The sequence below is a fragment of the Dipodomys ordii genome, unplaced genomic scaffold, assembly GCF_000151885.1.
Source record: "Dipodomys ordii isolate 6190 unplaced genomic scaffold, Dord_2.0 Scaffold90, whole genome shotgun sequence".
In the NCBI taxonomy this organism is placed as follows: domain Eukaryota; kingdom Metazoa; phylum Chordata; class Mammalia; order Rodentia; family Heteromyidae; genus Dipodomys; species Dipodomys ordii.
In genome coordinates, this window is record NW_012267306.1 from 7,006,938 (window position 1) to 7,030,167 (window position 23,230).

A 23,230-nucleotide genomic window follows, 5' to 3' on the forward strand; every position below is an offset into this window, starting at 1 on the left:
GCAGATACTGTTAAACAAAGGTATAGTATTATATAGATAATTGACACTACCTAATGGATTGAAGTAGACATTAATGAAAAATGTCTTTTAATGTCTCTAGAAAAAGTTGTTTTATTAGAAATGTTTTATGAAATGTGAAACAAAATTAGGTTTATTTAATTTTTAAATAATTTTATTGTTTTGCAGAAGTTAGGTTTATTATCAAGTATATGCTAGATAAATTTCAAAGACCAGTTGTTAAATATGATTATATTGCAGAGAACTAGTTCAAGACCAAGATAAATAAGGGATCTCCCAGGATTTATAAAATGGATATTTAAGGGTCACAACTTTAAATAATTAGTCTTAGTAATTCTCATGAGTTTGACATTTAATTTGCCAAAGTTCATTTGTCATTAACAGTTCACTACCGCAAATGCAATTGAGCCACTAGGTGGCAGTACCTAACTTTCACTGAGAACATTATGGTGATGTTAAGATAATTATGGCATTGAAATATGCATTTTAAATATACATCTCAGGTGACTGAAAAATCACACTTAAATAATCCAGGGTATTTTGTACATTACTATATATTAGGAATATTCCTATATATATCCTTATAAGGATAAATATATAAATCCAACCACATTGTTACTCTCTATAAATCTAACCATATTACTCAGAATATTAAAGTATAACAACTTTGCATAAATTAAATACAAATAAATCAATTTTCTTTTCTTAAAGTGTTCTTTTTGTTATTTTCCTGCTATGTGCTACTGATAAATCTGTAAATCTATGTTAATTTTCCTAAGACATAATTTCTAAGGATTAGTTTTGTTTGGACATTATTTCCTTGTATTCTGCCTTTTAAGATGAATTACAATTGTTTTTAAAAAATGGTATTGTTTGGCTTATTGGTAATGATTTAGAAATAGAATCAAAAGACATTGCCATGTACATTGCTTTAATGATTATGTGTTCATATTTAATGTTAATAAAACAACATATTTCTCAATTTTTATGACAGATTAAATATATAATGAATTGCATATGTATTCCAGAAAGATAAATGCATTATTACTAATTTTACTATATTATCCAAATACATTAAAATATATTTTAATATATAAAAAGTACCTTTTATATAAGATCAAAAATACATTATGCCCTATTATTTTAACCAATATTTAAATTAGGCATATATATATGTAACAAATATGTTCTAAATTTCTATCTTTTAATATTCATTTTATGAATATCTACATTACTAGGTAAAAATTCATATCATTTAAAAACGGCAAAACATTTCTTACATCCTTCATTTAGGTAGATATTTTGAAAAGCATTCAGAGAAAAAAATGAGGGGAACAATTTAAAGATTTCTATAAAGAGACTTAAACTAGATATTGCATATAAACAGCAGTATAATGAGTTCTGGTTTTACTTTATCCTTTTCAGATATTGGAACAGTCCTAAAAGTTGTTAGCATTTCAAAGGAGAAGTGGAATATGGAAGAGGTGGTACTAGAAGAGTTGCAGGTATTCAAGGTGAGACTCCGTCTAGAGAGAGTTACAGGAGGGAGAGTGAGGCTAAGTTCAAGGTGAGACTCCGTCTAGACAGAGTTCCAGAAGGAAAAGTGGGGCTGAGTAGTCAGTCATTGCTATGGGGCACATTTGTCCCAACACATCATCACTTTTCCTGGAGAAATCTTTGAAATTAGCTTCCCTATGTTCATTTTCTCTAGGCATTGGAAAGGGTTTTATAAGTTACTAAAAATGGGACCCACTTTCCACTGTAGACACAACCCATACTCGTGGGATTGCCTCTCATTACTACATTCTCTAAGTGTACAGTCACACAAAGTGCCACATTAAATGAAAGCCTGGAGTCCCATACTATCCATATGCTTTTCTACTTTATAAGTTTTATTTGCAAGCTTTCCCCAATTGAAACAGAACAAACTAGAAGAGTATAATAAATCATGAGTGTCCTAGCTTTTCGGTAGAGAACATTTTAAAAGCAGGGAATTACATAATAGTAAGTTCTCATGTATTTTTAAATTCTTTTTATCTTCCCCAAATAGCTTATCTAGAAGATTTCTCCTGGTTTGGAGGATGTCTTTGGCTCTTAACAATAGATTCAAATTCAGGCATTCTTTGTAGATCCTCAAGGTAGTTTAATTTTTAAAATATTTCCTGAAAATAATATCAGAAATAAGATTATACTTCTTAGAAAAGCTTTTTGAAAGTATGTTGTGCCTTTCTTACATTTTTAATGAGTTATTTTTTTAACAATCTATTTAACAGTAAACATCAATTGCCTTAAAAGAGAGTAAGTAGAGCCCACCACTGGGAGAGGCTCAAGTTAATTAAAATTCTGGGTTCCCTTGGATCCTGTTTACATTGTGATGATAATAGTGGTCAAGAAGTTAATAAGAACAAGACCAGCTATCTGGCCCTACCAAAACAAAACCTTGGGTAGCTCCTATGGGAAAAGTGATGTCAAACAGAAGGGTGAACCAAGAGGCTTACATGAATTTGCTATAATACCACAGAAGCATGTTAAGACAAGCCTTATTCAATAGATGTTGGGCAACGCAAAAGGGGAATTGTTTGCCACACTGAAAATTAGAAAAGGTCATTCTTTGTTCTCATTTCTCACTTTTCTTTTTTTCTTTTTTTTTTCTTTTTGGTGGTACTTCCCAAGGAGCACTCACTGTACCTTCTCTAACTGGGCTCTTTGTACAAGTGTTTTGTTTAATCATTTACTGATCTAAGTAAGAACAGAAAAAAGTAAAAAAAAAATTATTGAGATGTTCTTGTCAAGGCTAGTTTAAATTATTTGGAAGCGGTTAAGCTAAGCAGATTTAAAACAAGTAGAAAACTGTGAGTAACTGGAAACAATTTTCAATGCAAAATGTTTCCTCATAGGTAGGTAGATTATTATCTAATAAAAGACTTTGATTATTTTCATTATTATTATAAGCTGGAAGAATCAATACACATTTGGGAGGAAAAAGTGAAGGATAACTCCCAGGTACCAATAAGATAGCCAGCAGATTCCCTTCAGTGGTTTTTGGTAATTAATAAACACACCTGTTAATGATTTTCTTTATTGACATTCACCTTCTATTTTCAGCACCCAACAACCATCTTGAACATGGAGTTATCTCTAAAACAGGTACATGCATTCTAGTTTGTGGCTTTTTATGTTTCTTCTTTGTTTGTTTATTTTTTGTTCCTTATTCCCTTCCTTCCTGTCTACCAGCCTGCTTGCTTGCTCTTTCTTTCTTCATTTCTTTCTTTGTTTCTTCCTTTTTTCTTTCTTCCTTCCTTCTTTCCTTTCTTCCTTCCTTCCTTCCTTCCTTTCTCTTCCTTTCTCTTTCTCTCTCTCTGTCTCTCTCTCTGCCTCTCTCCCTTCCATTTTTCTTTTTAATTTCTTTCCTTCCTTCTTGAGAAAATGATAATAAAGTTTATTAGGAAAGGAGTACACTTTCAATAGACTGAGAAAGTACATTATTCCTAGTGTAAAAATAAAACAAAAATGGGAACTTTCTAATTTTAAATATTCACAATGAAAGCAATAAACTGCTTCTATCAAAGTTTACTTGAAGAAACAATGGGGGAAGTTAAGTTATAAATAATGTAAAAAGCTTTTAGATTATGTATAGCTCTTCTTGTTGAGTAGAAGACACTCAGTTATTAGGGAAAAGAAGACTCGAAACATTAATTGTACCCTGTTTTTCATTTTTTTTGGCTCTTATAATTTGAATTTGTTTCTGGTCTCATGTGCACATCTTTCTGTCAAAGTCATTAGAATTACATACAGAATTCCTGTCCTAACCATTAGAAGGGATTTTAAATTAGGGAGTAGGGAGTTGGAATATGGACTATCTTGGCAATCAGCCAACAGTAAACTCACTACTCAATATGTCAGAGGCAAAGTTAGAAAATCCATGCACTTCAAGGCTCATTGTGAGTTTAGAATTGCTTATTTATTAACTTATCTGTTTTTGTGGTGCTAGTGATTGGACCCAAGTCATTGCTAAGCAGCCCAAGTTTATCAAGCTTTTTTATTTGGTTACTTTCCATCTCATTGTATATCTCTGGTGAATTCCAACTAAAAAATCTTCCTGCCTCAGCTTCCTGAGTGTTTGGATTGTAGACATAAAACTGTTTCTGTTGTGTATATGTGTGTGTAAATGTAATGCAACAACAACAACAATAAGTGGTTGCTTTCACTTATGTGATGTGGAACTATGAATCTTAATTAAAAGATTTAGACTTATATTTTCCATTCCTATATGCACTCTCAAATTTTAAGAAACTGACATATTTATAATATATGTTCAACATTAAGGCATTGGTAAACTTATTTTAACCTATTCTGTCTATATTACCAATTATTAGGGAAACTAAACAAGTGTCTTCTTTAGGCTTATGTTAATGTATTCATTCATTCAATATTTCTTTCTTAATTTATATTTATTTTCAGAGCATTGAACCCAGAGCTTCACCCTTGCTAGGCTCTTGAATGTTTCCTTGGTCATGAACATACTTTCCTTTAAAACTCACTACATTTCTTTGAGGGTGGAGAAATAAATGCATGGCATAAGGAATAACCTGCAACAGCTTATGTTAGAGCTAACAGACAAGGAAGTACACTAAAAATTTACAGTATTATAGAAAGGAAAGTAGCTTGAAAGGAAGCCAGAAGGAACTGGCGAAGATAACTAAAAGAAGAGATATACAAGCTATGCCACAAAGAATGCTGTCGGGGAATGGGATGGAGGAGCATATGCCAAAGAAAAGTATTGGATCCAACAGCTTTGCTCTAAGTCTGCATACAATTAGAGCAAGACCACATGTGTTCTAAAGGGACAGAGGTTAGAAATGACTCTGAAGAAGTAAAACAGAGTAAGATTAGGTACATCCTTCCATATCCTTCCAAGATGTTTAAAAATTTATCTTAAGGACAATGGAATCCACTAAGATTTAAGCTAGAGGGTGTCTAGTTATTGAAACCAGGGTCTTAGCACATGCTAGTCAAGAGATGTACCACTGAGCTATAGCTTCAGCCCCAGACTTTCTCTCTAAAAAGGTCAGGCTGCTTTATCCATGTGAAAGATTGATGGGGTCCTTCTTTAGACATGGGGATTGCTGGAACAGAAGGCCAAAATCAATGGAAATAGGACACTTACAAGCAGTCTCAGAAAGGAATGATAAGGATGAAACAGAGACTGTGGCACTGGAAAGGGAGAATAAATAGTTTAATGGTTCTGTATGAGAGGGTGGAAATGGCATGGACAGATTGAATGGGAGAGAATGAAGTCTCTTAGACAACTCCAAGACTTCTGTCTTGACTGTCTTGGGTATGCTAAAGTAGGAAAGGGGTAAATTTAGAAGAATCATGCTCATTACTTGTTCTCCATGTATCATCTGCATGTACCATCATTAGTAAATAGGATTAGAAAAGGAAGAAATCTTGAATTTAACTGAAAGAAAGAAGGTTAAAAAGAACGTGACACATAGATCAGGTAGAAATATAGGAAATTTGTAAATAATAGAGAGTTTTAACAAAGCATCATAACTACTCTCAAATATCATAAGAAGTAAGAATCACAAATAAATAAACAGGGTTCAGTGCACATTTAAGAACCAGGAAGAATCACCGAGAATGTAACTGCAGTAAAGGTATAAGAGAGTTCCGTCACTGGCTCCTTATCCTAACATCTATTTCTATGATGTTTTACTTCTATTTAAACCTGAAATATCGTGTTGGCCATACATTCTTTGAAGGCACACAGTAAGGTTCATTTACTTGTATTCTGCCACTCCTCTAGGAATACCCCCAGTGACACTCAAGTGAGAGCACATGAAGAACAGTAGATTCCTTTCAGAATTAACTTTCAAAATATCACTTTATTTGCAGATATTCAGTGTCCAGAAGACTTCCATTTGTACTATGACTTCTGTTAAGTCTGCTTAGTACTTTCTTCATACCAATAACAAATACTTAGCCTCACACAAAGAACCCATACGTTTTCAGTGATCAGATCATTAACAAAATCAATGGTTAGTTATAAACAAAACGCAATTTCATAAATCTCAGTCATCATTCATGTAAGGAGCTATGACAGGAAGACTATCTGTTTTGCCTACAGCCTCTGAGGTTGACATAATCTACTAATGTATATTTTCTACTATTGAGAAAGAATTTGACATCTTAATTCCTCACTCTAACAGCTTGTTTTTGACCTTCTTAAATTACTGGCAAGCTTACTCCAGATTTTAAAATACCATCCATTTCTGTATCATCATCTTCAGACCAAAACAATCTTAACTGGATGAACAAGACCTGTTTGACGTATTTTACTCTTCCTTATATCTCTGAACATGTGTTTACAATGTTCTGGACATCCAGAGAACAGATTTAGAGATATTATTTGGTATTTGAGAAAGGGAAGTTCTTAAGACTAGTCTGAAAGATGCTTCTAATTCATTTGCTTTGCCTGATTTGCAGCAACAATTATACATTGGTTCCCGAGATGGATTGGCTCAGCTCTCCTTGCACAGATGTGACACTTATGGGAAAGCGTGTGCAGACTGCTGTCTGGCCAGAGATCCCTACTGTGCCTGGGATGGAAATGCATGCTCTCGGTACGCGCCCACCTCCAAACGGTAAGGTGCCCGAGGAGTAACCAGGAGCCTCAGCTCTTACAAGATGTCTCACTCACAGCAATACATTGTGTTGTAGTTTAAGTAAAAGAGAAACCAATAGACAACATTATCTGTGGAAGAAATACGACAATAAAATATTTGTTTCATAGAAAACTAACTTTCAAATAGATGTGCTGAAAGGCTAAACTTACTTACATAGAGTTCAGATACTTTATAGTACCAATATAGCTGACACTCTTGAAATGAAGTATGATCCTTGAGTTTATACATAGATAATAGCAACATTTTTAAATTATATTCCCCCTATGTAAGATGTTATGAAAGTATGTGTGACATTATTCCCTTTTCTTTCAGTATCTTTAAAAAAACAAAGAGGAGAATATATACTTGTCTCACTACCATATGCATTTAAAAAATATTTTACTGATACATCAAATTCTAAATTCTAAGCATCACGGAGTATTTGTATGTTAGGACAACAGACATTGCTTAACATTTAGACAAGTTTTATATTGTTCAAATCCCTTAATTTAGCATAAATAGGTAAAAACCATTTTTAGAAGTTAAGCATAAAAAGATGTTAACATTTTGTTCTATATTTTGTCCGGGAACATATACATCCTAGGAAGTCTTTGGGAAATGCTTTTCTAGAAGCCAGAAACCCAGATTACTCATTAGTAGGCAATAAATGTTCCATTTGATTGATTGACTCTGTTCCGTAGGAAGCCATGATTTAAAAACATTCCTGACCTTCTTTACCTCATGCTAGCATAATTTTTTTGGGTGTTTCCCAAGACTGCTCTAAGAGCTCACAGTCTTGCCACTGTGATGTTCCTTTACATAGCACAATGTCCTGTAAGTAAAGATGTGCAGAATAGATGACCCTTTGCAATGCTATCATCTAGTCAGCATTGCCCTTGATATCTCAGGTCCATGTTGTTCTTTCTCTGAACTGGCAACAAAAACTAGGGAGAGTAGGACAAAAGAGATTGCTCAGAAAAGGTTGTTAATTACTGCTGAGTTTTAGGACTAAGATGTTCCAGTGTGCCTTGTACAATATGATGACTAAGGATAATAATTTACTATACATTTTTAAAAGCTTGAAGATTGTTTTGATTGATTGATTGCCGGTCCTGAAGCTTGAACTCCAGGTCTGAGTATTATCCTTGAACTTCTTTTGCTCAAGGCTAGCATACTACTACTTGAGACACAGCACCATGTTCAGCTTTGCCTAAGTAGTTTATTGGAAATAAGAGCCTCACAGACTTTTTCCTTCCTGGGCTGATTTTGAACCTTGATACTTGGATCTCAGCCCACTGAGTAGCTAGGATTATAGTAATGAGCCATGACTGCATGACAAAAGCTTGACAAAAGTTTGAAGATTTTGATAAGATTATTTAAAATATTTTTACCACAAAAATGTTAAATGTTTAAGGAGATAGATATGCTTAATCTGATCATTAAATTACACAATATATATATATATATGTGTGTGTGTAGGGATACCACATGGTGATACATTAAGATACATGGTCATTGTTACTATATATCGGTTAAAATACATCTAGTATATAAATTTAATAAATACATTTGACTAATTTTGGTTATTCAAATCAGGCAAAACAAATAAAAATATTTTGTGGAAGTAAAAGACATACTTAGATATAGCAGAATTGTAAAATTTCTTTTCCATCTGTTATTTACTGTTTTCTCATGGAAAATATGAAAAATAGAAAAGCCATCATGTTATTACTAATTTTTATTACTAATTTACTATCAGAATAAAACTGAGTTTCATATCTACAATACAAATATTTTGTTACCATTCATAGCATATCAAAACTCACACTTCCATTTTAGATATTTTTTCTTAATCAAATCTTGTTACAGTAAACTTATACAGGTTAAAGGTGCTCTAGAATTTTGAGTAGTTTCTTACCCACTGGAACTATTTTATGTATTGTTATTTCCCATGGCTAATGAAAAATAAAGAAGAATATTTATGTCTCTGTGTAAATCATGGATTCAGTTTTATATTCAACCTGTTCTGTTGAAAAAAACAATGTCCAGTCATAAAAAAGAGTGGTAGTTAAATAAAATTGAGTTTACAATAATGTAAAACAATTTTGTCCTGTTAGGGCATTATTTCCACTAGCATTTAAATGAATGTTATATTGATTGAAATAAGCATGTAACTTTTACTCCATGATGCATTTAGATTGAGTAACACCAGCATCCTTTTCCATCTACTACTTTTGGTTTTAGATGCAGTCTTTCCACATCACAGTGATTATCCTTGATGTTCTAATTGGTTTAATTCCTTCTCCATAGGCGAGCTAGACGCCAAGATGTAAAGTATGGGGACCCAATCACCCAGTGCTGGGATATAGAAGACAGTAAGTATAGGTTTGAGATGCTTGCTCTCCTGTGTAAAGTGATGAGATTAGTCTTCAAGTCTTTTCTTTAAATAATGACTCTAAGCATATATTATGTAGGAAAATGTCATTTGGTGCAGTATTTATGTTCTGGAAAAATAATAGGAAATTTAATGAGTTAATTCATTTCTGTACCTAAGTGCATAATCCATTGACCTATCATCTTTGTTTTAATTGTCTTTAAGAATTCCTATATTGTGGCTTTTAAAAAATACTGTCTAGGGGTCTGGGAAGGTGGCTCAGTGGTAGAGTGCTTGCCTTGCATGCCTGAGGCCCTGGGTTTGATTCCTGAGCACCACATAAGCAAAAAGAAAAAGCCAGAAGTGGTGCTGTGGCTCAAGTGGAAGAGTGCTAGCCTTGAGCAGAAGACCTGAGGGACAGTGCCCAGGCCCAGAGTTCAGGCCCCACGACCGGACCAAAAAAAAAAAAAAATACTGTCTAATCCTTCCTTGTAAAGTTTGAAAATACCCATTAGAAATAAATCAGGATATGACCAAAAACATTTGGACATTTAGAATAAACTGAAAGAGACCACCCAGAAAAGTATGATAAAACTGTAGATATTTATTAGAAGAAAGTTTAGGTAGGCTATACTGTAGGCTATACTTTATTGTTATTCATGCATTCTTCTATTAGTAAATATTTATTAAGTGACTTCCTTGTATATAGAATTGCCCTGTGTACACTATGGGACAAATAAACCCTTTTAAAAGTTTTGGGTTTTTTCATCATATGATACACTTAGTAACATTTCAGGTTAGTAAAGGGGAGGTCACCAGAAGCAGTATTGTTCAGAATTATAAACAAAGAATGGTAGAATGGAAGATCTTGAAAGGACGAATGGCAAAGGGACAGGACAGGGAAGTAAAAGGAAGTCTGCTCAGTGAATCTGCAAACAGGGGAAACATTCTAAGATACACAGAGAACTTTATTTGCTCTCTACTTTCAAACTCTGCTTCCAGACAGAAAACACACACAACACCACATACACACACACACACACACACACACACACACACACCATTATCACAACCACTACCACCAGCACCACCACCACCAATAGTAACACAGAATTTCAGGAAGAACACAAGTATATTCTTTTGCCAAATTGTAAGCAACCACCCCATGAGTGATACAAATAACCCCAAATTATCAGTTTATCAGCAGTGTTTCTTTTTAAAAAAGTTATTTTTAAATTTTTATTCCCCCCCATCCCTCCAATCTCCCCTCAAATTTCTTAGTTTCATAGACTACTATTTGAATAGTATAACTTCATTATTTTCCTTTCTCCTTTCATTTGTCTTCCTCCTACTCTTGACCTCCCCCCATACCTTTGAAGTACCAGTTCCCCAGTATTCATTTTGTTGGGACAGTTTTTCCTTTTATCATGTCCACATTTAAAAAAATTGCATTGGAAGTAGAGATCTTTTATAGTAAGCAGAGATCCTCAAATGTTGACAATTTCTTAAGGGTTTTTTTGTGGATTGTAGGGCTTGGACACTGTCCCTCAGCTCTTCAGCTCAAGGTGAGTGCTCTACCACTTGAGCCACATCTCTACTTCTGGTTTTCTGGTGGTTTATTGGAGATAAGAGTCTCATGGACTTTGCTGCCCAGGTTGGCTTTGAACTGCGATTCACAGATCTAAGCCTCCTGAGTAGCTAGGAATTTACAGGCTTGAGATACCAGTGCCCAGCTTAAAAATGGTTATTTTTAACTGAATTTACTTCTTCTGAAAAACAAGCTTTACTTTAAAAATACTATCTCTTTGTTATTGCAATGCATAGGAAACTCACTGCCACATCCATGTTTATTTTGTAATTTTCTCTGTGTCCTTTGTATGCAGTATTTTACACATTCATCTAAGATTGATGAGGGATTGTTACAGGTAATAAACAACCACAAAAACTTTATATATTCATGGGAATGTTTCAGGAGGGAGCAAAAACAAACATCAGAACAAGAAAATGTTCTAGCAAATGATGAGAAATGTTATATAGAAATGTTATATAGCTAGGTGATGGTGGCTCATGCCTGAATTCCTCTCTACTAAGGAGGCTGAGATCTAAGGATGGCAGTTCAAAGCCAGGTTGGCCAGAAAGACAGTGAGATTCTTGTCTTTAATTAACACCAAAAAGTCAGCAGTGGAGTGCCTCAAGTGGTATAGCACTAGCCTTGAGCATAAGAGCTTAAGGACAGTGCCCAGGCCCTAAATTCAAGTCCCAGAACTAATAAAAATAATAATAGAATGTCATAAGAAGCACAATTGCTCCCTAATATATAACTATTGTCTCCACCTCACCATATCCCATTCTGACCATAATCAATTGTACAGTCTATTCTATCATCATTTACTATCATAAAAGCTACAACCATTTCTTTTCTGCCAAATCCAATGGCCAATTTTCAGTTCTCATTCTTGTTTAATTTCCAAATCTCTTTCTTGAAACACTTTGTTCATGATGATGTGCCGCCAGTTAGTTCATGTAGCTTCGCAAACACTAGTGCTTGTTATTAAGGGATTTTGAGATGGTTCTAATCCATTCATATATGGAATCAGCTATCTCCGGGGTCTTTACAACAGGAAAAGCAGCAACCATTACCAAGAAATCTTTTTTTGTCACATGGAGATGATAGACCAGCACATTTGGCTTTTATAAAGTCAGGTTCCTCTGGCTTATCTCTTATTTTATGTTGAGTATTTTTTTAATTATCTTTAAGTAGTCTTACAGAGGATTTGCCATTCAAGAAAGCAGCTTGAATACTGTGCCTCATGATCAATGTCACTCCTTTGAACATTTCACCCTACCTTCTGAACACACTCCTTCCTTCAGTTTTCTTAGTTTTTAAGGCTTTTCCTTGGAACGCTTTTACCATTTAACGAAGCAGTTTGTGGGTACAATGAATATTGACCTGTGTCATCCCTTCACTGTCTTCACCCTCCTTTGATCCGTTAGCTCTTAACTTGCAGATTCTACTTTTCAGATGTTCTCATTTTTCCTTGTCATCTCGCCTTCTAAGTACTGCTGCATTGGGCACTGAAAGCTACTCTTCCATTGTCTGCTCTTTCTCTAATATCCTTTCACCAAAAAGCAAAGCCTATTTGGCTCTGAGTTTCATAGTCAAATCTGGACTCTCCTCTATATTCCAAATGAGAAGCTTCAATTACTACTCAAGGACTCCATTTGAATGCCTAATTAGTATTTCTTGTAATGTCTGAGAATGAATTTTGTGGCAGGATTTCATAATAATGAAGCCACTATTTAATTTCCTCATTAATTTCACTGTTATATTTTAGTAAAATAACATTTTTTTGGATGAATCAGTCTAACTGAATTACCTCATTGCTCTTACCTCTTAACATGACAATTGACAAACCCTCTTGACAAACTCCCTTTTTTTCTGGAAGAGACTTTCTGTCTGAGATGATCTATCTCTTTCTTTTCTGTGATCTGTGCATTAGGGACAAATTAACTATGAAAATTGTAGAATTTCTGGATATAGTTAGTAGATTACAAGTTTTAAGTCCTATCCACACAATGTAAAGTTAGAAGAAGTTAATCCATAATGATATCAGCATGGAGATAAGATGCAAGTTCAAAAGAATTTTCTTTGAAATCAATTTAACTTTTGCATGTATGTGCATTCATGCCATTTGCTGATAATTTTGTGTGCTTTGGTTTAAGAATCCCATAGGTCCCTGAGGCTTTAGTCCTTGGTTGATACCTAAATGTTAAGTGGGCCCATCTGTAGAATTGAGATATCTGAATGTCTGATGAAAAAGTGCATGTATGGGCCAGGCAGAGCAGCTGTCATTTTTTATTTGATCAAATTTGAGCTACAGATCTTAGATCCCACATGGGACACAGCCTTTGGCTACATTGAGAGGAATGCATTTCAGATGTTGGCTGATTTATGAGAATAAGGTGTCCGAAATATTGTTCCTTACATCTCATTAACTGTCTCACAGACAATGCATGCGGAGTTGAGGAATCTCCCAAAAAGAGAAGGTAGAGGATAAAGTAGATTCTGAGTCTCCTATCTTGGTTCATTCTCATCACAGACTTTCATCAAGTTTAGACTACTGTACCTACTTTTGAGCCATTCAAGTTTCTTAAAGTTTTCTCTTCAGCATACCAATTTAGATGGAATTCTTTTTGCAAAGTAAAGCAAAGCGTTCTTCAAGAACTAACATCAAAAGTAGTTTCATTTTAAGTGAAAAGAAAGATGTTAAACCATTTAAGGATACCAAAGGTTTATTGAACTCAGAAAACAAGTGTTTAGGAGTTAGATCTTGTGAATTACTTTTCAAAGGAGATTTGTAAATTATTAATGGGGTGATATAAGAGGAAAACATTGCAATATGAGTATAGAATTTGAGAAGTCCTTCCTACTATTGTACATTATCACTATTAGGCAACAATATTCTAGCAATGAACTTCCTTTTCCTTTAATAATGTGCACAATTCTTTCTCAATGGCATCTGTTCTAAATCAGTCTATTTTCCCATTGCTTTTAAAATCGGGTCAAGGTTAATCTCTTATTCCATGTTTGCTTTCTAGGCATTAGTCATGAAACTGCTGATGAAAAGGTGATTTTTGGCATTGAATTTAATTCAACCTTTCTGGAATGTATACCCAAATCCCAGCAAGCATCAATTAAGTGGTATATCCAGAGGTTGGGAGATGAGCATCGAGAGGAGGTAAGTTATCATAACCAGAAAAATGTTCTTTGAGGGAAATAGTATAAAATTTAAATCAAGGTGTTTGTTATAAAAGTGGTCCAACTTTTAGTGCCATATGGTATTTTCATCATTACTTGATTAAAAGAAAGTTTATATTCATTAACATCAAAGCTAATGATGACTTTGAGATAATAGGTTAATTTGATAATAGGTGAGATTATTACTAAATGTATCTAAAAACATGCTGAATTTTAGAATAAAAATTTTATGATTTGTTTTCCCAAGTTTTAGTATCCCAAGTTTTAGTGATTTCCTGTATTTCTGGAAAGCTCTCTAAATACATCACGGTAATATTTTAACTCACATTGTGCTCAATTTAGATTACAAATGAAACCTGCTGAGTTTGTATGACAAGAGGCACTTATATTTTTATCAGATCATGTGAATGAATTGGATGTATTTGGACATATGCATTTATATTTTTTCTGGTCTTTTCACTTTATTCTGTTACTTTTCCTGCTATATACATGTGAATAAAACATACTATGGACATTCTATGACACAGATCAGTTATAAGAATTTTATGAGATCTCTATGAGTCATCTAAGAGTAATCCTAGATTAATATCATTTCAATATATGGAAGTATGTTAGGTGACAGACTGGAAGTATTGTTAAATGGTAAAGAACTTGCTTAGCATGCAGGAGACCCTGACCTTAACCCCTAATACTACAAAAAAATAAAGAATTTATTGGAAGAATTATACTTATGGCTATTGTGGCATCAATGAAAACTTGATTAGTGCTCAGATTAAATTAAGTGAGCAATTGAATGAATGCAGGATTCAGAATAGATGCCTTGCATTGAAATGTGTTCCTGAGAACTTTAGTAATATCATTGAGCCACAGATGCCCAAACTTTTGACATAAACCAAGTAAGTTTAAAAATTACTGTTCCTGCCAGGAGCCAGTGGCTCACTCCTGTAATCCTAGCTACTCAGAAGGCTGAGATCTGAGGATCGAGGTTCAAAGCCAGCCCAGGCAGGAAAGTCCATGAAACTCTTATCTCCAATAAACCACCAGAAAACCGGAAGTGGCTCTGTAGCTCAAGTGGTAGAGTGCTCGACTTGAGCTGAAGAGTTGAGGGACAGCGCCCAGGCCCAGAGTTCAAGCCCCACGACAGACCAAAAAAAAAATTTACTGTTCCTTGGACAATTTGAGTGTAATTAATATATATTATATAAATTATTAAATTACCATCCTGCCCTTCACATTCTACAATTAGTAAAGATTGTGGCAGAAATTACTATATAAAAAGCAATTGAGAGAACACAGGAGAAAATACAGTTTCAAAGGAGAGCCTCTCCCTCCATAAAAATTGCATTTAAAATTACAGATACTCAATTAATTAGGATGTGTGGGACAGACAATAACACTGAGTGTAGGGTTAGAAAACACAAGTCCTGTGTTTGCTTTGTCTGTAGGAGAATCATGAGCAGGTTATCAGTTTATCAACCTCCTTGATAAATCCATATACATTTTAAAACTACAATGCTTAATAAGAGATGTACTCACTATCTTGTCTATGTAATTGTAACCCCTCTGTATGATATTTCCACAATAATAAAAAATAATAAAAAAATAAATAAAACCGTAAGTGAAATTGATCAAACATTGGTAGAAAACAGTAGATCTCTAACTTAGGCAATTCTTCTCTGAGTGCGGACATTTGGTCAGGTCATCTGTTATAAAATACATAATTTCAATGCAACAGTAATATTTACAAGAAACTACATTGATAATGAACTTTATAATTTGGAAGGAGGAAGGTTGGGGGGAGGGAAAGTGAGGGAAAACTAGGGAGAAGGAAACACTGTTCAAAAAGAAATGTGCCTATTACCTTATTTATGTAACTGTTACTCCAAGATAATAATAAAAAAACTCAAGAATGGGAATATAGGGGTATTTTAAGTTTATAAACAGGGATTATGAAGATGGATAAATTATCTCAACTTCTGACATGGTGATGTAAATGGTAGACATTTCGTTATTCAAAATAAAGGATTACTTTTGGAATAAAAATCATTTAATTTCAAAACTTAAAGCCCCTTTTGAATAAAGAAATATTGGGTAGATGTTTTCTTTATTTTTATCATACGGATTTATTTTACATACATTGTGATATTTTAAATGCTTCCACCGTTTTTGTTGTTGTTGTTGTTGTTTGTTTTGTTTTGTGGGTCATAGGACTTGAACTGTGGGCTTGGGCACTGTCCCACTCTTCAGCTCAAGGCAAGCGCTCTACCACTTGAGCCATAGTGTCACTTCCAGTTATCTGGTGGTTAATTGGAGATAAGAGTCTCATGAACTTTCCTTTCTGAGCTGGCTTTGAACTGTGATCCTCAGATCTGAGCCTCCTGAGTAGCTAGGGTTCCAGGCATGAGCCACAGGTGCCTGGCATTCCCCAGTTTTATTAGCATCAAATAGTTGTACAAGAGAATTTCACTTTGCCTGTCCATATTTGCATACAATGTCCCTTTATCAGTCTCAGGCCCTCTTGAACTCCTCATCCCCTTGTCTCCTTTTCAATAGCTAATCTGAGCAAATCCATTGTTCCGTTTGCACAAGTGTTCATGAAGTATTTTGACCATACTGAGCTTCCTTCATGTTTTCTGTTCACTCCTTGCCTCCCAAACTCTTACTATTGCCTATACTAGAGAGTTTAATAAAGCAATATTTTTAGTTTTACAAGTTTCATAATTTATTCCTAGTTAAAATAAATCTTTTCAAAAGTATTTTTTTCCCTCCATAGCAAATTAAATGTGGATTACCACCACTTGAGGTAATTTTCCGGCTGTGGATGCTATGTTCATCTAGGTTTCTTTGCATTCACATCTTTCATTTTTTCCAAAATATTTCTGTGCATTACATTAAATAGCCTCTAACAATCACAATGGTACCATGCTCTATGAATTTCAATGGAGCCGAAATAGTGTATTTATTGAATTTTACTTAAAAGTATCTTAGCTCAAATATTTCAACTGACACTTTCATTTGTTATTGCAAATGGGCAGTTTCCCTCTGTCCAGGATATGCAACACTGCTTCCTGAGCTGAGGAAAGGGCAATGTTCAGACTGCATTGGAGGCTTTTCCCCAGCAGGATGCCTTCTGCTCCTTACCCACAAGGTCACAGTTTGGAATCTTTCCTCTTCTCAAAAGAGCCCCAGGGAAGTACCATGATCTCCCGTGGTACTGTGGCTGTCACCAGGTTATTCTCTGCCAGGAGGAGAACATTTCCTTACTGAGCACTCTCTCAGTTGGGTGCTGTCGGAGGTCAAATGAGTCAGTTATTTGCTGACTTTCTTATAAAGCTGTTCTTGAAATGATGATGGTTATACTGTAACTAGCAAGTTAATAGGCCATCCTCAAACTTCTGTTGAACTTTTGGGATATGTATGAATAGGAAGCAGTACCTTACACTATTTACCGTATTATTTTTATTTTGTAGATTTTAATAATTTTAAAATACCTTCAAAAGTCTGGGGATGGAGCTCAATGATGGAGCACTTGCTTTACGTATATAATTCCTAGGTTCAAGTTCACTCAACACACACACACATACTTGCATGTCATTAATTTACTTATTTTTTATGAAAGGAATAGGGGTATTTTTCAATTGTAATAACACAGGAAAGATTATTACAACACTAGTTCCAGATAAGCAGGAGTAATATTTTGGTGTCTTTTGTGTTCCTTTGCTCACTATTGTAATGCCAGCATTTGTTGAGGTCAGTTGGCTGTTATACCATAATTCTATTAACTCTTCTTGGCCTGATAGTCATTTGAGAGCACTTGTAATTTATTTAAATGAGTGTTTAGTTTTAAGAAAAAAGTGATGTTTCATAATATTTAACATTTTCCCTATACTTCTATTTTCTTAGAAGAAATTTCAAAAAGGAAAAGAAAATGAGTTTAAAGATACTAGTTATCTTTATCAATTTTTACTGAACAATAACATAATGGTAATTTTCCCATAAAATCTTTGTATTAACTCATCTTCTAAACTGAAGCAATTAATTAAATCAGTATAATTTAAGAAAACACCAGTTTGAAAATATATACTTTTCATATTTTTTGAATATTGGTGTATGTAAACATCCATTTTTATCTCTTAGCCGTTTGTTTGTGCTTTTATCTGTTTAATGTTCATGGAGAGATTCATTTAAACATATTCTTCTCATTTAAACATATTCTCCTCAATACTTTACATTAGAGACGCTAACGATTTTCTGTTGTTCACATTACAAGTTATTTTATTTTGTGATGTATTTTTCGTGTGATAACACTTCCTAATTTTACTGTGAATTTTCCTATGTGTAGTAGGCAAATCCACTGATTTATATCAAGTATCACACTTAGAAACTTTTTTTTCTAAATAAGGCAGCATATATGTGTATATAGTATTTTATGATTTTATTTTTATGCTATCCTATATAATTTACATTTGTATTTACTCAAATATATTAAATAATTCTAATACTATATATACATACTTTTCATATGTTAAAAAATTATTATCCAGTTGGTCTAACACTCTAGAGTGTTTGTCTTTTCCTGTTTGCCCAGAAGTATCAATTCTTGTTCATGTATTATATGAACAGATTCATCATATAAGCTCATATATATGCAAGTCATCCTATTCCAGTTGTTTTTCTTTTCTTCCATATTAAATTAGAAGACTTGACAATGCTTTATTTTAAATATAAACACATTTTTGGCAACAATTGTATATTTCCCTTTTCACACCCAAAGTTTTCTTCAAAATTTAAAACTATTTATCTTTAGCACTATTTTCTAGTTTTAGGAAAAGTGATTTTTGAAGCTCTAATTTCTTCAAGACATGAGCAATGACTTATCTCTGAAGAACTGACAGGTGAATTATCTGTAAAGGAATTGCCATTAAGATGCTATTATCAGAGATAAAGTTTTGACCTTTACCTGCTGCCAAGTACTTAAATGGCCTTTGTCCCTTTCCTGCTTCTCTTCTCATTCTAAATGAATAACGCTTCACTGAAGATCTACATATAATGTCAAATAATTATTTTTGTTCACCTGAGGCAAATGGGTAGTCGACCCCAGTTGCAGCCAGGTTTTGATTTATAAAACATAGTAGTATTTGTTTATCATTTTAGAGTGGAGAAAACTCCATGAATTTAAATCAGTGGCTAGAGATTATGTTATCTCTTTGTGGAAGAACTGAATATTTTAAGTTGGCTGTGAGCATTTCACCATTTAGATGCAGTCTGCATAATCTATCCTGTTCTGGCTCAGAATGAAAGCATTACAGAGAATGGGAATGTAAAGTAGGTGAATGTTAATCAACTACTTAATTTCTGGGTCACAGATTTTAATCTCTAAATTGTCAGAATCCTACAAAATATGCCAAGTCAAAAATGCATTTTATTAGTGATGCCATTTAATTAAAGCCATATTTCTGAAATTTTAGACAGGAAACAAGAAATTGGCTAAGTGATCTAATCTTAGGTATTTATCTTACATAAACACATAAAGCCCAGAATTTGTTAGAGTAAGTTTTAGGTCAAAAACTGATGAACAAATTCAGCATTCCATGGAATAAGGAAACGGTAAAAGATCTTAAGCAAATCATGAAATGCCAGGTTTTATGAAATTTGACTCCTGTGGGGATGGAGAATGAGTAGAAAGGAGGGAAGGGAACTAGATCTCAGGGTAAAGCAACAAAAACAGGATATAAAAAGGAAACAGCAAAAATAATAATGGGAGCTGCTGTCTAGTATGTATAAAAATTATTTTTTCCTGTCCAAAAATGAAAGGAAACAATAAATTCAGAGTCATAGCTCTGTTGATCTCCAAATTAAGTGTGGTTTAAATATTAGTAAGAATACAGATTGTATAAAGAAAATATAGAGATGAGTTAGAACTGACGGAGACCAACCTGTCATGCTCATAACCACTACGTATTTTCTAGTAAAAAATTTGCAGAGACAAAAGCTTCAGAGCATTATCTCTTGAGAACATGATAATGCCTACAATATTGATAATACTTCACACTTTAACCTTCAACAAGTTTTGCTTGTAACCCCCCAAATAGACCATATGCTAACTCCCAATGTGATAGATAAGAAACCAATAGGGAAGATAAATGAGTTGTCAAGGAAACAGAGATAGAGACACAAACTCATGCTATGGAGCCAATAATTTTGATATAATAAGGAGTTGGTCTTTTTTAAAATAACTCTCGCAAGAAGTTATTTTTTTAAAGAAGCGAATACACATACTGTGTTAAATTTGAGATTGTTACTTCTGTTTAACATTGTCCATTAAGAACTCTACTGATGCATGCCTCTATTTATTTTGGACAGGAGATTCCTATGGTATATGGGAATGCAAATGAACTTCAAGTTAGTTTGTATGACAATAGCGTTTACAAATGTCTGGACCTTTAGAAGACACATCCAACTCTTGGGCAAAATAAGAGAAATAAACAAACAAATGAAGCCCTGATGGTATGGGTTCAGTGCAGAGCAAAGGCAGGCCTGGACGCCATTCAGCCTCATTAACCAGAGATCCGAGCTGTGACCTGCCTTTGGCCTCAGATGGTACCCTACCAGCTGCTCTACTCTGCCACAGAGGGTGGTTCACCATATATTTGTTAGTTAGCTGGGCTGGTTGCCAGAGCTGTTTCTTTTCCTTTTCTCATATTTCCAGAATTAGCCAGAGTTTTTTTCCTACATATTTTTCACATAAAGATGCAGAGCACAGTCCACCCACTGTGAATAAATTTAATTTAGTCGTCTTTATGCCTCCTTGATTTCCATCAGCTAAAGTCTACAGTACAGGGGCAGATGCGTAAACTGGGAAATCTTCCAGATTTCTTTCTTGCTGTTGTTGTTGTTATTTCATTTCATGCCTAGCCATCCAACAATACTCCACATTAAACAGGGCTCTTGTGTTGGTAAACATGCCTCTAGTATAAAAAGATAGTTCCCTATTCACACCAGACTGTAGGCCAAGCAGGCTCAACATTTGAATTGTCTTTCAGTAACATTGCTTCAAAGGGTAATGAGCATCACATTTCAGAGGAGGATCTTTTTGTTCATTCTGCTTTCTCACACTTGAAATCATATTACCATGTGAGAGTATACCAAGGCATGACAAAAATCTTCACAAATGACACAGTCAGAAGTATCACATATACACATGGGATTGAAAGGCAGTCCATGGTTCGAGGGGAAATTTAGCTTTAAATGTTGCTAACCTTCTGACAAGGGCCCTGCTCAGTTACAGTTCTGACGTCCAAAATCTGTAGTCATGCCTTTCCACTTGACTTGAACAAGTCACTTACTGATTCCATATGCTATTCAGATCATTTCTTTGGTGATAGTTAGAAAACAGAGTAATTTCCATTTGGAATCATTGTTCTCACCTACATGACTTTAGTAGAATTTGCTCAACTGCCTTTTCTGTCTAGTGACTATTAATGCTACATTAGGAGATGCCAATTTGTGATCTTAGTACACTAATCTCTATCTCAAATTTCTGTAAAGATTAGCTGATAGTATCCAGTTTTAATTTATTATTTTTTCTCACAAGCATTTATTTGTCTATTGTTTTTATTTCCTCGATGAGCACTGGAGAAAAAAATGAATTCAGTTAGACTTAAAAGTTAAAATTTCAAGATATAATTTAATGCCTGCTACTTGAATTCTCTTCAACTATGGCTCATGATATGGCTTGATGACAGAAAGATGAGGAATATATCTTTTGGGTTCATCTACGTGAAGCTGTATAGCCTGTTTTCATTTGCTCATAGACCTCTCTGTTTCCAATTTATTACCTACATTTTTTCCAATCCTGCAGTTGAAACCCGATGAAAGGATCATCAAAACCGAATATGGGCTACTGATTCGAAGTCTGCAGAAGAAGGACTCTGGGATGTATTACTGCAAAGCACAGGAGCACACTTTCATCCACACCGTAGTGAAGCTGACTTTGAATGTCATAGAGAATGAGCAGATGGAAAATACCCAGAGGGTAGAGCATGAGGAGGGGCAGGTCAAAGATCTATTGGCTGAGTCACGGTTGAGATACAAAGACTATATCCAAATCCTTAGCAGCCCAAACTTCAGCCTGGACCAGTACTGTGAACAGATGTGGCACAGAGAAAAGCGGAGACAGAGAAACAAGGGCGGCCCAAAGTGGAAGCACATGCAGGAAATGAAGAAGAAACGAAATAGAAGACATCACAGAGACCTGGATGAGCATCTCTGAGCTGCATCTACATAGTTTTCTATTTAATTTTTTTCAAAGAATCATTTACCTGCAAACATATTACAGTCTTCTCTTTTGTACATTTCTCTTACTAACTCATAAATATTTTCCATGGAGTTTTTCTAAGGAACAAAAACAATAACCTGAGTAGGACTGAATAGCACTCTATATGGCAAATACGGGATAGTAGGGGCAAGAAATTCCACCTGAACCAGTTATTCCAAGAATGGAAACTCTAAGAATTATCCGCAAAATAGCAGCTTTACATAGGTAAATGGTTTATGTTTTGAATTTATTTTATCATGTAAATATTTAAGCTAAGCAAGTCTCAAATTTTTATATGGCATTAAGCATGGGCTCACCATGCTCTTGTGCTGTATTCTTAGGAATTGATAATCATTCCATATCAGAACTGGTTATCTTATGGTAGGAAATAGAGAGAAGGCACACATTCAAACAGCTCTGAGTATTAACAGGAACTCTCTCAATGAGTCATTTTCTTTTGGAAATAGGTGTGGAGATTTGTAGAGGTACATTATTTCTTTCAGCCCACAAGGGTTACATTCAGTGTACTGCAACATTGATTTACTGAAGGGCATTAATTCCCCTCACAGGATTCCTTATGATTTGTAAAGAGGAACAAGTTCACAGACAGAAATTGGTGCTTGGTTATATATTTCTAGAATACATGCTAAGCTCCACAGGGAGAGGATGCTTGATACCTATTCTAATGAGATATGAGAAAATGTTTTAATAACGTAAAAGAAACATCATGATGTGTACTGCATTCTAATGGTAACATGCAGATGGGATTTGTTAGGGAACTGAAGGAGAGACAGCCATAAATTCTGGCTTTGGGAATAACTCAGATCCCCATGAAAAGGAAGAAGAATCACAAATAAAGTGGACAAAATGTAATGGAGCCCTTTTCACTGGAGAATAAGTAGCTGCCAATGTGTAACTCATCTATTTTTTAAAGTCAAAATTATTATAAACTGCCAGCAGAAGTCTGAGGAAAAGTAAAATTTCTAAAGGACCATGGGAAAGATGAACATAGTTTATTTATAACCAATGGTATTTCAATATGTATTGCTTCTAGTTGTCTTCCTAAATAATTGACATACTTTACATAGTTTCTA

The 23,230-nt window shown here is 34.4% G+C and overlaps 1 protein-coding gene across 2 annotated transcripts in view; it reads left to right on the top strand.

Moving 5' to 3' along the window:
- Sema3d (sema domain, immunoglobulin domain (Ig), short basic domain, secreted, (semaphorin) 3D) overlaps positions 1-22,142 on the top strand; it is a 173,530-nt gene extending 151,388 nt beyond the window's left edge. For both annotated transcript variants that reach the window (XM_013026073.1, XM_013026074.1), the window contains 6 exons: positions 1,444-1,532; positions 3,124-3,165; positions 6,508-6,665; positions 8,997-9,061; positions 13,660-13,799; positions 21,681-22,142. In XM_013026073.1, the coding sequence (XP_012881527.1) occupies positions 1,444-1,532; positions 3,124-3,165; positions 6,508-6,665; positions 8,997-9,061; positions 13,660-13,799; positions 21,681-22,091 (905 nt within the window). In that variant the 3' untranslated portion in view covers positions 22,092-22,142. The remainder of the gene's footprint in view (positions 1-1,443; positions 1,533-3,123; positions 3,166-6,507; positions 6,666-8,996; positions 9,062-13,659; positions 13,800-21,680) is intronic.
- The last annotated feature ends 1,088 nt before the right edge of the window (positions 22,143-23,230 follow it).